The 16320-nt window shown below is 42.8% G+C and overlaps 1 protein-coding gene across 1 annotated transcript; it reads right to left on the bottom strand.

The window, feature by feature from the left end:
• Positions 1–5140: 5140 nt before the first annotated feature.
• LOC118423054 lies at positions 5141–15975 on the bottom strand. Its single transcript, XM_035830959.1, has 2 exons — positions 15797–15975; positions 5141–5499 (listed from the first exon to the last, which is right to left on the bottom strand). Exons 1-2 carry the CDS (start codon positions 15846–15848, stop codon positions 5141–5143), a joined length of 411 nt encoding a protein of 136 aa, XP_035686852.1. The 5' UTR covers positions 15849–15975.
• Between the last annotated feature and the right edge of the window lie 345 nt (positions 15976–16320).

Below are 16320 nucleotides of genomic sequence, written 5' to 3'. Positions count from 1 at the left end.
TAGTAATCACTGTTGAAATAACAGCCTATTATTAGCCCCCTTTCCTTGATGAACAGTATTATCATGTTATTTGACCTAAATGGGATGTGCTATTTATGTTTGGACTTGAATGAAGATCTGGTAATGATGTCTTTCAATGGCATGATGATAAGACATGCTTTTTGTTGAATGAACGCCATATCGAACACACACTAAAAAAATCCTATCTATTGTAGGTTAAAAGTACTGTTAGGATAGACATAATTATAGTAAATACACGAGGAAAAGCTGCCCCAACTATACGTTCGAATCCACCATAAGGACCAACCATTACCATGTCGATTCTACGGAAATATTGAAACGAGGGGCTCAAGGCAGTTGGTTTTTTTGTATTTACGGTCGCTTTGGCAGATCCGAGTGACTTTTATTTCCTGTCAGTGTCAGAGCTTCCGGTATTGAGGGTCTGGTTCTCCATGTAATATTCCTTTCATCAAAGAGCCACGGCTCCCACAAATTGAAGGCCTTTCCCTGCAGGATATCCTCCCTTTGTCCGTAATGAATAGTTTTCCAGTTATGATATACAGTAGCGAGTTGAAAAGGTCAGGAGGGCGAATGAGCAGTTCCCTATCCCAGACATTCGTGGCCACTTAAACCGCGGAGAGTCAATTATTAATAGCCTTTAGGAAGGCCATCATTGCCCATGGTATATCTAACAAAACATAAAAGAATCCTTAGTAGATGAAAGCGCATCTGTTGCATAGCATATGAGACTGAGTGGTGCTGTATGATTGCCTTTACAATTGATGTTCTTCTATCTTTATTTGAAAGCAGCTTACGGTAGGATATGGACCCAGGAGATGACGTCCTGGGGAGCTTTATACCCAGAAATAATGGAGCATGGACTTGGGCATCGTTTCATATCATATTCTGGAAGTTATGTCGTCCCCGATGATTCCACTATGCTCTACTGAGTCCAGTCAATACCTTTCGTTGGCATGTACAACACGTACTGTATCGAACAGGGAGGTAATTAGGTATTGGCTATAGCGACAGGGAGACCTGTACGCCAGGATCGTTAAGACAGACGTGGACACAGTGTCTAGAATGACTCCGATTCCATAATTTCTATCCGAACTGCATGACTTGGAGGGGTACAGCAATATTGACTCGAGGTTTAATAACCCGTCGGTTATTGCCTGATGCTCGGTTTGCTCATTTTGGACGGAGAATATCTAATGAAATTGGCCTGGGCAAACAGGGCGGACAGAGAGGGTTACAGCGGAGACATGGACGTTGACGGGAGCTAATGGAAGTATTGCATCCGAGCAATACCAACAGGGTTTGCCCAATCCATCACATATTTAGGGATCGATGAGGTGTTAATCTCTGTGGATAGATACGGCATCAGGCAGCACACCTCACTACGTCAGATCAAATGGTGGCACGGCTGCCTCGTGCATCTAGTTGCATCACACCACATTATCCGTCCGAACAGTTGGGATTGGAAACCATTGGAGTTCACCAATTGGAAGAGGATAAATAAATTGGTCGGAGAGGCATACTTGATCTTTTAAGAGCACTTCGCCGACGAACACGTCTACTGTACATGATTAAGTTAAGATGAACGCATGGCAAACGTCTACAGGTCATTAGTAGAATTTATATCTGGATAAGGTCATAGAACCGACTATATGCATCCGGGTAAACAAACTTCAATATGTAAACCTGATATTTGTTGTCACGTTTAATCAAATATGAAAATATGATTTGAGCTTTCATTAATAAATAAAGGTTCAAAGAAATATTGATGGGTAAAGGTATCTAATTCATTAGTATCTAATTATGGGTTTCATTGACGTCATCTGACTGTTTACATTGAACCCATAGCTCTGTGTAAAGAATCTACGTGCAGGGTCATTTCATCGTAATTGCAATAGTGGTTATTTTTGGCTTTTCGTACTTGGAATTCTCCAGGTCCACCGTGTGTACAGTGGGCAGTGCGGCTGGGTATGTGCAATCGAATAGAATAGGATTATTACATGTGACTCAAAGAGGTCATGGATTGGCCCAGGGGCAACCGTGTTGACGTCCTCACTATATACAGGGATTTAATGGTACACACAGGCCATTACAACAACAAACCACTTAAGAAAATATGGAAATACTTTCTTCAATGTAAGGGCGTAATATAAGTGGGTGGCTGAAGAAGGAGAAAAAAGCCTTTTTATTAAGCCAGTAAAACAACTTTGGTATAAGATCCTCTAGCTGTTTAGCATGATACGTTTCAGTGCAGGAACTGTTTCTAGTCCAAATGTCACAAATTCCTATTATGCCCTTACATTGGATATGAAAATGAAATATTGAGACAGGGCACATTTAGGATGACCCTTTATGTCCTAAATAAATCAGTTTTGTGAAATGCTGTCAAAATTGGAAGGTTATGTGGTCGAATTCAATTCCATTAGATCTAAATTGAAGAAAAATGCCGAAAATTGTACGTAATTGCTTCTTTGATTGATGCGATCCCCTCTTGAAATCAGCTATTCTAGTTCAGAGAAGTAGTTGAGGCTGTAAAATCATATTATCTAAAGCTGGATTATGTTATCAAAGGTGCGCCAATAAGGGACGCATTTCCGTCTAACCTATTAGCCCGCGACGGGTGTTTGGGGTTAGAGAACGGGGTTAGTTAAGGAGTTAGGGTACAGGTGTGAGTACTGGAAAGGGGTTAGGGTGAGGGTTTAGCGTCAGAGTACGAGTACGGTGTTAGGGCCCTCGTACGGGTTAGAGTTTTGGGTTAGGAATAGGAATAGGCTTATTTCTGGAAAAGGGCCAGGTTTTCACTGATTTACTCAGTCATCAGGCCATAGTTCCACGCGTAGGTAATGGAACACCATACACAGTGTTCTTTTAATGACGTGGTAGAAATCTTTATCTTGACATTTTATGTTAAAATGTTTCTGTTCCAATAAACGCACTGCTGCTATTTTCCCCTGATGGGCCGTTATCATTGGCACAATACATTCATTCAGCATGGGCCACAGTCATTAAAGTAGCGACCAATTAATAACAATGGCAATCTTCTGCTTCGTGCCATTAAGGTGATGATATCTGCCATTACTACAGTTTGCATTTTGCTATCAGATGAGAAGCGACTGAGGGTATTTAGTCATTGCTGAGCGGTACAGTAACAAACAAACAAGCGAATTCATTCTTCAGAAGAGACGGTTGATTAGATATCCAATGGAAATAATAAAAAAAGTTACTGTCGTAATGTACATAGTGACATACGACTTCTTCGTAAGCGACAGATGTTCAACTTTCCTGAATGGTTCTTTTATGACAACCTCATTTGTTCCAGCAGACTTTGTTCCCATTTGTTGCCACAAGCCTGTAGCCAAGCGAAGAGATGAAGTCATCCGAGTAATCTCATAACCCCTGCCCAAAGCAGTTCCTCTAATTGCAGGGCAACAGTAAACCAACACGCTAAGCCCAGAAGTACAGGGCCCCAGGTTTTTCCCAACTAGGTTGTGTATTACCAAGACCAAGGTCAAGAGGGTATAGTTATTGATTCTTGAGGAGACCCAGATTTGCTTCACAAAAGCGTCTAATTTCCTGGGAGGTACAAATCTGGTTTTACCCCAGCTGGCGCACATGCTGTGGTGAGGCGGTGAGTTGTAGCGAGGTCTGTTTTCTATCTTAACGTTTATTTCCTGTGCATTGTCCCTGTTCTTATTCACAGTACAGTACCCTGGGATAATGCCATTACGTATCAAAGGCGAAGTGTGTTTCAGAATGCACCGAATGTGATACATACCTCTCCCTGCACGTCTTTAGGCTTACATCACAAGGCTCTTTCAGGCTTTTCATAAAAAAGTCATTTTTTTGCCCGAAATCATTTCCGTGCCTTATGATCCATCGGCGCACACCAGCAGATATTCCTGCACTTTATGAACGCCTCTCCGTCATGGCGGTTATTGAGGAGGAAAACCCGATGTAATCAGAAAGCGAGTAGACAGAAACAGTACATCATCGGGAAGGTTGTTGGCAACCTAGATTCAAATCACGATATTTGATATTGGATCCCCCACATATCCCTTATCGTTCCTGCTGAGTACTGTCTCTGTAGACCTAGAGAAGTGAGCAAGAGAAAACAGATACCCGTTGGGTGATGACCCGCCTTGTAATTCATTATTCAGCTCACGAGGAGTCGCAGTGACGAGAGCACCCTAGTGACATAACCCCGGGAAGAGATTAGGAGATAGGCATTAGATGCTGACAGCATTAATTAGCCGCATAAAACCCAGACACCTGTAGGAAAGACGCCTTCATCGGTGAAAGACCAGGATTTGGTCACTAATAGCATTGGTAAAGGCTTTGCGATAACGATTGGTGCCCCGGGATGGACTTTTGGTGACATCCTCCACGCGCATGCTGCCCAGACAGGTGGTTGGAGGTGTGAAATGTGTATGGCGGCCTGACCTACACCCCATTAATTGTATTCCCCCGAAACGAGGTGATGCGGTCATGGTATTATTTTATCATCGTGCGTTTTTGGACATACAATATCGGGTGGGCGTGAGTTTAAGCGATATTGTTACGCGTACAGAGGCGTTTTTATTGTCTGCAAAACGACCTTGGTCCAATATGTTCAAATTAACTTCGCCTTATACCTGTATTCATCATGTCAAACGGCGCTGTGATGGAAGCATGAGATGATTTGTGTATTTTAAAAATCTCAATTGCTCTTTCGTGCTGATATTTTATACTCGCTTGCATTTTTAGTTTGAGGAGCGGGGGCTAACATTTATCACTTATTAGGAGCGCACTTAGTGTTTTCCAGACGCAAGGCAGACGTTCGTTAGATAGATATTGCAGTGAATGACAAGATATGCTTTTCTGATCGCACAGAGATGGAATTTTTTTCACTTTCCTTCATAACTGTAGGATCATTGTCGTTTAGGGTACACAATAGTTGATACGCTGCTCTTCAACCCCCAAATAGGCAATATGCTCTTTCGTGCAATCATTTTTCAATATTAGAAGTACATGGTCACAAAAAGTGAACAATATCGTAAAGATCAGCTTTGCTTTGTAAATGTTGATTCTCAGCTCAAGACACGAGTAGCAATGAAACATAAAGAAAAGATGGCCATCCATACATCTATACAATAAGCATGTACTTGCCTACTACGGTTAACTTGGCGTCTCCAGCATCCCGTACGGAGAAGACGCTGCACCTGTAGTTCCCCTCGTCTTCAGGCAGGGCATTCTGAATCTTCAGATGAAATTCGCCTTTCTTTTGGTTCCCGGCGATTAGATATCTCGGAAACTCCGGTGCCACGTTCAACCCCGACGAGATGTGGTAGAGTTTGGCGGCGGACCGTGGGTTGTACCAGTACCAGTTGACCTGGTCCTTGGCGGACAGACCGTCGAAAGCACAGCGGAGGGAGACCGTGCGGTTGATGAGGACGGCGGTGGATTCTGGTCGGACCCGGTAAGTTGCCCTTGCCGCTGCGGTTGCTGAAGAGATAAATATTGAGAGAAGTAAACCATAAGTTGCCGTTACGGCGTAATTCCAGTGTGTCGAGCTGATCATTGTGATTGTCTGATGAAGGAGCGGATGAGTTTACGGAGTGCTCATGTGCTGCACTACCACTGCCGGCAGCCAGTCACGCCAATGGCGCGCAGATAATCCATGCGGCAACATATACTGCTCATCGCTTCTACGTCACGGCGAGCCCACTGCATGTCGGGAGAAGCCAGCTGCCTCTATTGTGGGACAACCCCTTTCGTTGCAAGGATTTTTGTTACCCTCCAGAACAAATGGACCATTCGAGGATTCTTTGTAGACATGTTGATATACAGACCAGTGAGTGGGTTCGCTCGCTTAGCAATAAGGTTGCTTATGGCTTTTTTCTAGTTTTATCTTTTTCCAATCAACGGATCAAGTCTAATGTCGTAAAGCTGCCCAGATTGACACACATCGCGGTGATAAACTGACGATGTGAAACAGTCTGTTTTTCTAGAGTCATTGCAGCTGAGTGCACGGATCGGTGCTTTCTCCATATCAATAACAATTTCATTGGAGAGAAAGGGCCGCGACTGGGGTGTTTGTCAGATTGTCACTGCCTCCCATTCGCCGCTGATTGCAATCAGCCTAATTGTATTTAAGGGTTTTTCTGGAATGTTGACAGCCAGCGCTCGTAGCAGCATCACACAGCTATATTGATTCATGGGCCAGAGCGCTCGGATTATTTGGTGTAGATAACAAATTCGGCTCCATTTACGTGACGTGTCGGATGCAATACGTATGTGTTTGACAACCAGGGCAATCGGCGAGGAGGATCGCGTAATATATTACTCCGTTTTAACAAATAACCGCCCACTGAAGGAGGCAATTACTGCAATCGTCCAACTTGTGCGCGCTTGGTAAAGGGCAGAAGTAATACATCAGCTGTAGGGAACGGGTCCGGGAAGATGATAAGCTGCCGAAGCTGGTCTCTGCACTTGGCCCTCATAAATCAGTCATTCATAATTTAATGGCAATATAGGCCGACAATGACCGGTGTCCACGCGTGCTCATGAATGCATACGGAGGTTTTAACTGAAGAGGGGGTTTTAATTTTAAATGTAGGTTAGACGGCAGCAGGCAGCCGTCAATTCAGAAAGGTTACACGAGATTGATTTTAAAAACGCGTGCTGTTGGCATAGAAAATACATGGTCCTCAACCGATACCCTTGTATTTGGTGCCGTTTTCGGAAAAGAAAAAAAAAATCTGTCTAAAGAACAATCGAGTTTCCAATTAGAGTTTAGATTTGAACCTGTCTGAGTCAAAGAAAAATATGTGCCTTGTGAAAAGTCAAAACACCATGATATTTAGGTTCCGGGACAAATCAAACATTTTATGGTTAGAAGCTTATTTCAGAGTGCGGGGCCTGTCTGGGTGTACAATCATGTTGTTGTTCTTTTGAATTGTGAAGTGGGGAAATCTGTTTCGCCTCTTGTCGTGAATAACTTGTGACAGCAAATAAGTGTTTAAGATTCTCCGCCGATATCTAGGTGGAAAGGACTCCCAGATTAAGGAATTCCTGCAAGTCATAATTAGTTTTCAAGCCTATTAACGGAATCCCATCAATCCGACATGGACCAATGACATTTTAGGAGCATGCAAATTGCACACAATGGCAGGGGAGAGCTCGGCGGCGGAAAATTAGACGTTACGGACATACAAGTAATGGCAAAATGGTGGAAGTGATGCATGAACGGTCGTTAAGTCAATGTCACCATGGTATATTCACTGATTGCTCCTATCAGGATGGAGAGGAATGGTAAGCTTCTCACTCAAATCGATTATACCCAAATTGTATTAGTGGGCAAAAGCGAACGTGAGGAACAGGGTGTGGGTAACAGTTGGCTGTTTTTCACACAGTTCCAATAAGACCGTAGAAAGAATATACGTTTGGATAGAATCAACATAACCAAGTAAAGAGATGAGCTGAATACCATTTTTATATTGGAATGGGTTTCCTACAGTACAACAACAATGACTGTATTCATTGACGTATTATCATTCTGGATGTTTTTATAAAAACAAAAACTTTTTTGGGGCTGATTTAAACACAATAACCGACAATCACCTATCACTGCACTACAATATGTGATATCCTTACTATTGACCGCTACGCCATTTAGCCTTGGTCAATATAAGTTCGGCAGGATTACTTTAGTTCTGTTTGTAGAGTGCATGCGAAGGATTACCATAATTTCCACGCCCAATTCCTCACCACGATTACAAAATAACAAACAAAGAGACCACTTAAAGCTGCTACTTCGCTGTATCTACAAACCCCCAACTCCCAGACTATGCCACTTGTAACCTTGATACGCTGCTACGATGTCGATGGCAAAGTAACTCTCGCACAAAAAATGATGATTCCTACATTGGCTGTACTGCTCAAGTCCCAGAAGCAACATGATAGTCGCTAGAGTACCAACTCTGTCTGTGTTGTTCAGACCTTAATCCGTTTGTTTATCCTCTTATTCCATCACCCACCTCGACCTTTGACCATGGTAATGATATCCCTGTTACACAAGCATTACCCACGCCTTTTGTGCCTCCTAACTGCGGGGTAAAAATAGGTGTAAAGCTTGAAAATGACCAGCCGTTAACAGTAAATGGGAAGTCACCGAACTCTGAGCCATTTTCCTCTTGGAAGGTCAGGGCAGGGTACGCACTTCAAGAGGAGCTTTTAAAGTATGAGGGCAGCACTACTAGCAGATTACCAATGTAAGCTGTGGAGCTGGTGTGCCATTTAAAGTTGCCGTGGGCTGCTCCCCAACATCTAACCGATGGGTTACCACAAGTTATGGTTTGGTTTCAAACACATGATTAGAAATTCAAGAGTGTTGTCGTGAACAAGACACTGTCTGAGTCTGACCGTATGTGCGACCTTACGACTACCATGTTATCATGAAATATATCATTAACATTGTCCCGAAAATGGTAATAAAGTAAATCCAGATAATACTTGGTACACCTGCCATGTATGAGGGGATTTATTTCATGCTTCACATATGAAAGTCTGAGCTTTGTCCTTGTAATAGGACATGAAAGAACACAATTCGCCATGAGCATGGCGTACTGCAGATTAGCATTCATCATAAGGGTGTTTAACTCCATAGAAGTGATAAAATAAACACATTGATATTAGAATAGTTCAAAAGTTTTGCTCAAGGTAGTCTTTTGAAGTTGCACAAAGAATCGAGTGATGTATCCTTCAGTATGCGCTGATAGTCATGGCGAGCCGACAATGTATGCTTTTGTAAACCTTTAGCGATCTTTCTTTTGGCCACCACAGTTTCTATTTCACAGTCTGAGTTAAATCGTAGCAGCTTAAGTGGAAAGGCTTTCAAAAGGTCGTGTGCCAACTCATGTTTCAACAGTTTCTTATCGCAATTTAGAGCCAAGTAATTTGTCAACTGGACCTGGAACTCTTCGATGTACAATACAGACTTTCGGCTGCATATTCATCAATACCTTGGAGGACCTTTCTGCCCTGGTCCAGTGCCAAAAAGGCTCCTATACAGACTTCTACTGAATATCTAAAGCCGATCGCTGGCCCCTGTTTATATATGTCGTCCCATATTGAAGGCACTGATTCATGCAACCGCAAATGTGACTTCAATAGGATCTACCGTGAAGAGCACAGCGGAAAAGCTGCACGCGATGGCTTTCCAAAGAAGATGCAGACGGATGAAGGCACGCCGTCTAAGAGATCTTGAGCTAAAAAATATTGCAAATCCAGATAGAAAAGCCAAGGGAGTGACGCCCATCTATAGGTATCCTAGGGGATTCCAAGTCAAAGGAAGCCGACAGTCTCCTTAGCAGGACAGTAATAGACCTATTGATCACAGACGGTTTTCATGAATTCAAAGGAGCATTCCGTCTTCCTGTCAGCAATGTTTGCGTTGTTGCCTCGGGGCGCAATTGTATTTCAGGAACAGCACTTCTTACTTAAGGAAACTCCACTCACTCGTTGATTTTCCTATTTGCTGATAGAGCAAAGAGGTGCATGCACAAATGCACCCACGGGTATGTATTCTAAAACGATACCATTAACTAAAAGAATACTGCAGAATCAAGTACTTTACAGGGAACACCGCTCTGCATTTCAAAGGTTTTTTGGAAAGCTTCCAGGCTTTTTCTTCCGCTCGGTGAGACATTGGTCCATCTGTCTTCATGGAAGGGGAGTCGCAAGTAGTTAGCATTGCGGGGTAGCCGTGTCATAAAAACGACTCCTGTTTCTTCTGACCAAGATAAACTTGTCTGTAGAGTTATAGTCATTGGAAGACGTAGGAGTTGATCTACAGCCTTCTCTGAGTTGTCTTTACAGACAAACCTCTTCGTAACAAAACGAGATCCGTAAAAGTACACACTTGACTGTAGAAAACAAAATCAAAGGACTTAAAGATGACTTTTTCTCTAAATGAGAACAGGCCTGCTAGAATGTGCATATGGTGATGGTAATGCTACAGGTACCAACGCTGATGAGCATGTCTAAAATCAATAAGAAAATAGAGAAATAATACTCCTGTGAGAATTGCAATACGTTACTTCATCTTACCCCTGCCATCCGTATAAATCAAACAAACATCTGAAGTAATGTGATGTGATGTGATGTACCTACGTATGTTCATTGCCCAGTCAAGCAGGTTAGGCAGTTTTCGTGTCTGGAGCAGAATCAGAAAAATGAGGCCAAACAGTACATGGTAATGCAGAAAATGTGTCAACTGCTCAGTTCAGATTACCTTCGCACAAAGTACGTATTCGTGCAGATCCACATAGTCTAGTGCTGGTACTTAGGGTTGGCTCACAAATGTTATCATGTTTGTACATATGTCCCTGAACCTCCTCACCTGAATGCATCTCAACAATGATCCCTACAATAAGCTGAAGTTACATATCTTAGATACAGATTCAGCCCACGTCGTTTTGCCATAACTTGGCATAAGGCCCAAATGGTGAATTGTAGTGGGGAATATCTAATACTTAATACCGTGATCTCTGTAGGAAGCCCCGAAAAAGGTGACTTTCTGTGTAAAAAGATGTGACAGCATGGTATAGCTCATGGACTTACTTCTCGTGCAGAATTAATGAGAAAGCCAGTGCAGCAAATAAATACGTCTTGCACAGCGATTTGTAGTGACTTGTCTAAGGTTAACGTGATGATTACGGTACTGTTTGATTGTGTGTGGTTGTACATTTGTGTAACAAAACATTTTTACATATTTCTCACCACGTTATTTCCTGAGACAGATACATTAGTTTCATTCCATTATTCTGAGTTCCGCTATATCCACGTAATCTTTAAGCACTAAGATTGGAAACTAGTTATAAGGATAAAAACAATAACAACGTATTTTGTTTGGTAATTTGTTGTGATAATTCGGTTCACAACAAGCTGTGTGGCGTAATGAGTTTTGTTCACATTATCCACACTGATGATTGATCACAATAATTTCGTTGGGCTTCACATGAACTCTGTGTGGCTCTTCGTCTACAAATGGCGCCGTGCATATAAATGAACCCGCCAAAATAACGGCAAGTGCTATTTTTCCTACAGGTACGGAAATTCATATGGATTGATGGCAGCTACAAGAGAGAAAAGTGGTATTTCAGCTATTTTCAGCTCCAACAAAAAAAACCTTATACCAGTCGAAGAAGTACACTGTTTCTGACATTGAAGATCTATACTCAGCAACTCAATAACAATACATTGTTACATTATTGTGTTCTTTACTACTACGAGTATTGACTTCATTTTCATACTTACAAACTAAACATTTCGATATTGTTTGTACGAGTACGAGTTTATTGACTGTACGAGTAGATCCTTTATATAAAAGATCGTAAACCAAAGTGTCTTGCTTGCATTTACATTTACGTCATCCATCTTGTATTCGTATGTATGTTTAAGCGTGGTTTTACCCAATGTTATTTATGTTTTATATCTATGTTTTTGAGGACAGGGCTTTGCATAAGCACTGTGAATGTTGCTCGATCATCCATAAATATACAAGAATAAGAAAGAGGAAAGCTGAAAGCTTGCAAAACATGCTCTTCAGTACTATGTTACTTCCTCCAACGACAATGACTCACGTTCAAAGGCCTCTCCCGTTTGGAACGATGAAAAAGTCATATGGCCCTAATACTTTGATACTTTGAGTACTTTCTCACTACAAAGGTTAACTTATCACTTTTTCCAGTGGTGCATATCTAACGCTATCATCCAAGGGCCTACCCTGGTCAAACGGAACCTGGAGCACTTTGAAGGCAGAGCGGTTTCCTGCCCAACCTCCGACATCAGACTGCACGGGGAACCGGCATGTTTGACAGCTCCTCTCCCTAAGAAACATCAGCGAGTAGATTGCTTCAGGTGATGAAATCAAGGTGTCGACACGGACCAGTGGGGACAGCACCGCGGGAAAACATGACAGGGCGGAAACGCGTCCTAACGTGAACATTACGTTTCCGGTCACGTACCTGTGCCATGGTGAAAGCGTCGGCCACACGATTCGAGGTGTCCTTTCTGTCACAAACTGACGAACCACTGACACCCATGTCCAGGTGACGGAAAGCTCCTGCGACTGGAAAAGAACACACCGTGACCCTCTCCACCCGAGTAATGATTTCCTATCGCCTCCCGGGAATCAGCTTTATAACCTTCGTTTCAAAGTCACATCTTTCAAGGCTGCAAAGCAGCCATAGTTAAAATACGATGTGAACTCCTCTGTCCCAGCTTTCATGACATACTCCAACTTCCCCACATTCACAGACGAACAGAAAGCCACTTTCCTCTTAAATCACAGAACTCACAAATCGTAAAAAAAGTGAGGCTTTTCGTCTTCCTCTGCTTCGAAAAAAGACGTCTAGCCCAACCTGTTTAGAAATAGCCAAAACTAGTATTCGAGTAGTCTATTTTTACAATAATGTTTATCACTATCCATTTTCACATGTATATCTTTCTACCATGTACTTGCATTTAGCCTCCTGGCATGAACTTGCAAGTAAATGTTCATCACTTTATTACCTGACTATAGACATAACCGATTGATAATGAAGATGAAATATCAATGCTAAGATGGTAGAATATGAGTTTTACTATGTTTATTTCAATCTCCTGATGCCACCTTCGGAACTTGTTTGCGAATTTGCTGATACTTGCACTCCCCTCCCCTCCCGAGACCTTCAGAGATTCCCAGGTAAAATTTGTTGGCCATGGGCTACGTGGGTTGTGTTTTGACAATGGGGGAATGAACATTTAAGTTTATACGTTGAGCTGAGGAATATGCCGCGGGCAAATAAAGATTCACACTAGCTCAGTGCCCAATAATACCCTATCATTCTTATGCCATCTGGTGTTCCAAGACAACCCTGCAGTTTTTTCAGCGCAGGTCATACAGTGCATTGTCAGTTTATAACTCTAAACTTTGGTGATGATTATAAAGCCACGTCTTCTTTTCGTTGAAGCATCTGTGAGGGCTGGAGCATTGTAGTCTCTATAAACTGCAGTGACCGCTTCTTTGTGCCCATAGTAGTGATGATAAATTTTATCATCCACGTTGGTAGAGTAGATCGTTCTAAGAACCGTTAAATCCTAGCTCTCAGCAAAAAGGTTCTCCTCCCCAGCTAAGTATGCCAGATAGACCAGCACAGTGTGCCTACTCGAGAGATAAAAGGTCCAGTCATTCATATGAGGGCTGCGTTAACAACAATCTTTCGGATTGGGGTATATGTATGCTGTGCGTGGGCTAAGATGAAACACCAAAAGTCTCCGGGAAGTCTAAGTGAAGATGATTGTATTTTACCCAGGTACTTGTTGCTTTCCCATATGTCAAATTGAAAGCACTCTATCCGCCGAGGTGCTGTAATACATATAGATATCTTCGTTCTACTTGTATCTACTAGAATAATACAGCGAGTCTGATAAATGAATTTTTTTACAAATATGTAAAAAAAGCTAGCAATGAATATGATTGTATATCCTGCAATAACCTTACAATTAGCAGTATTTGATTTGGTTTATCCAATTCATCGCACAAATAAATGCGTTTTCAACATATTAGATTTTACCAGAATTTAATACTCAACAATCTCCACCTGTATTGAAGATGAATGTGTCATTTTTCTTTGTCTCAATCTATGCTGAATGCAGCTATTCCACACGTGTTTAATGAATATAAAGTGATGTACAAAGAGTTGTATACCATCACAGATGTTAAAAATCATCAAAATCACATTGAGTTTTCTGGGACAAGCATTATCTGTAAAAGTTATGATAGTGTTTTGTCTGCAAAAGCGTGTCGCAATTGTTAAAGGCTCGTACCAATCCGGGCAATCTTAGCCCCAAACACTTCTGCTTCCATCCCCATAATACATATAAAAGAAGCATTTCTCCCTCAAACGGGACTCATTTGTTTGGTGATGGTGCCGCTAACAGCTACGCACTTGGCTTATCTCATCAATATCCTCTTATGAGCCCAATTCAAGGCGGCGCTCCGTGACAAGAATACTAAATAAGAATACAGTAGGACAAGGCTGTGCTCAGATTGCACCAGATAGCTTTAATTTATTCAGCAGGGACCTCATTACCACAGAAGCGGACACGTCCTTGGCTGTATCGACTATCAGGTGGCCCTTCGTCGCACACATGACATGTTGCTTTGATGCCTCGTTTCCTCCGTATGTTCCTTCCTCAGACATTCTATAAAATGCACATTTCTGCGGGGTGACCGTAAGTTCAGGCTTATGAATGGGAAGACAACCAAAATGGTTGGCGCCTGCACTTCGGAGCGTTCTTTGGCCGTAACGAGGACGTTGCTCCAATTCGAACCCGACGACCCTCGAAGACCTGCGACCGTTTCTTCAATTGAACATCAACAGACAGTTTTCCCAGGGGAGGACAACTCATTAAACAGGAGACGCGGGCGATTTCGATAACGATTGCAGAGAAACACGGTATCGTTGTGATGGCAAACTGCCTGGGAGCACAAGTCCCTGCAGGATCCTAGCAATCAAGCCTATTAACAACAGCCTGTGCAGAGCAGGATAAGAATTATGCACGGCTCATTCGATCGATAGACTTAATCCCTTCCCATTTGGCTGGAGCACCGTCTGGACGGTTGTTTTTCGGCACTTTTATACCGAAGAGGTAGAAAATGGGAATGCCGCAGGTTTAGAAGATGTTGCAGCAGATGACATTTGAGTGACTACTAGTATTAAAGCCCTGTATGCAAAGTGTCAAGAAATTAATTTAGATCCGATCGTTAATACCTGTATAGCTGGAATCCTACGTTATCACTTGTTCTGACGAAACGCTGATGACAGGTGCCGAGTATGTGACTAGAATTGAGCCCACCATCGAGCCGAATCCGGCTGTGAAATAGTGCAAGAAAAGTTACGAAATGGCGACAGTCAGGGGATATGCGTTATGTCTAATGGCTGGGTGGAATGGGATTTGTTATTAGGTTCTACAAAGGAAGGTTCAAAATTGCACTGCCCGTGGGACGACCTTTTCTAGGGACTGTATGCCCGACCACCACATCTCATTGGGCAGGCGTTCACCCACGATGCAAGCTAAAATTGATAACGGGGAATGCGTGGACACCTTCGGGCACCATTGTCTACATTATGTCCGACCCCTCCGCAATGCTTCCTCCGCCTTTCTGAGGTATTACTCGCAGGCAGGTGCCACAAGGGACCCGGAACGACTCGCAACTCGACCCATTAAAACAAATAAATGCCGCTTCAACCATTGCGGCTCTCTCTGCTTCCCCATACCAATTTCCATCGAAGTTCATGTTTGGTCAAGCAACGCCAATCTCCAAATCCGACCGAACCATTATGTGTGTGCCTAGCGCTATTCAGCGCGATTATGTAAAACTATACAGACTTTGGACAAAGGTTATCGATGGGGATAACATAAATGGGTAATTAAATGGTTCCATGCCGTTTAAGGTCTGACCGCAAATGACTAATCTGAAGATCTTCTTCACACTTAATTAGAGGAAGTTATCTAGTTATGGCCTCACGAGCGCTGCTTATCGTGCCCTGCCAGAAATCATCCCGCGCATTGTTCCAGTGGCAAACATAGAAGGGAGCTTAAACACACCGATATGATGCCGTCAGCAGAGATACTGCATGCACCTGCCGGGAATTACAGGTGTAATCGCTTACAAATGAAACCCATGATGAGAGGATGCACACCCACATGCAGGATGTGCCATTATGAAAGTGCGTGTCAGTACTACACATACCTGTCGGAGAAATGACAACATGGAACAACGTAAGGACTCGGATGAAGGACATGTTGGATGACAAGTCGGCGAGTCCTAAACACGTCACACCCTCCTCAGTCTCTGTGACGGAAGGACGATCCTGTCCCGCTGGCTCCACCGCATATCTGTGGACGTGACGAGCTGCCAGCGATCGATACCACTTGCCATTGATCGAGACCACCGGCACATTAACATATCTGGCGTAAATGAGATTGCTGAATATGCTTTACTTCGGCGCATAAATCTTACTCTTGCCTTTGAACCTGCTGTATGTCGTTATAGCAAAGTGAAGCTACATTAGGCAGAAATTTTAATAGTCGTGGTGAGTAAACTGTTAAACATCATCGGCAGCTATGACATTGCTTCGTCGATTATGGCGAATTTTGTAACAGTAGGGGCCGCATGTCAAGATATGTGATTTTTACACATCAAATGTGTTTTCGGCTGTAATGTTTGACTGACAAAACTTGAGTGCAACATGATCTGAATCATCGTTTTGATAT

The sequence above is a fragment of the Branchiostoma floridae genome, chromosome 9 (genome assembly GCF_000003815.2).
Source record: "Branchiostoma floridae strain S238N-H82 chromosome 9, Bfl_VNyyK, whole genome shotgun sequence".
Taxonomy (NCBI): domain Eukaryota; kingdom Metazoa; phylum Chordata; class Leptocardii; order Amphioxiformes; family Branchiostomatidae; genus Branchiostoma; species Branchiostoma floridae.
The sequence above is the reverse complement of the archived record's forward strand: the minus strand, read 5'-3'. Positions and strand labels throughout refer to the sequence as shown.

What these genes read in the sequence shown, in the direction of transcription:
- LOC118423054 (XM_035830959.1), bottom strand. Translation starts at nt 15,848, where the DNA reads ATGTCCTTCATCCGAGTCCTTACGTTGTTCCATGTTGTCATTTCTCCG. An exon ending in TGTTGTCATTTCTCCGACAG is followed by an intron (nt 5,500 to 15,796) that starts GTATGTGTAGTA and finishes TTATCTCTTCAG; the next exon opens with CAACCGCAGCGGCAAGGGCA.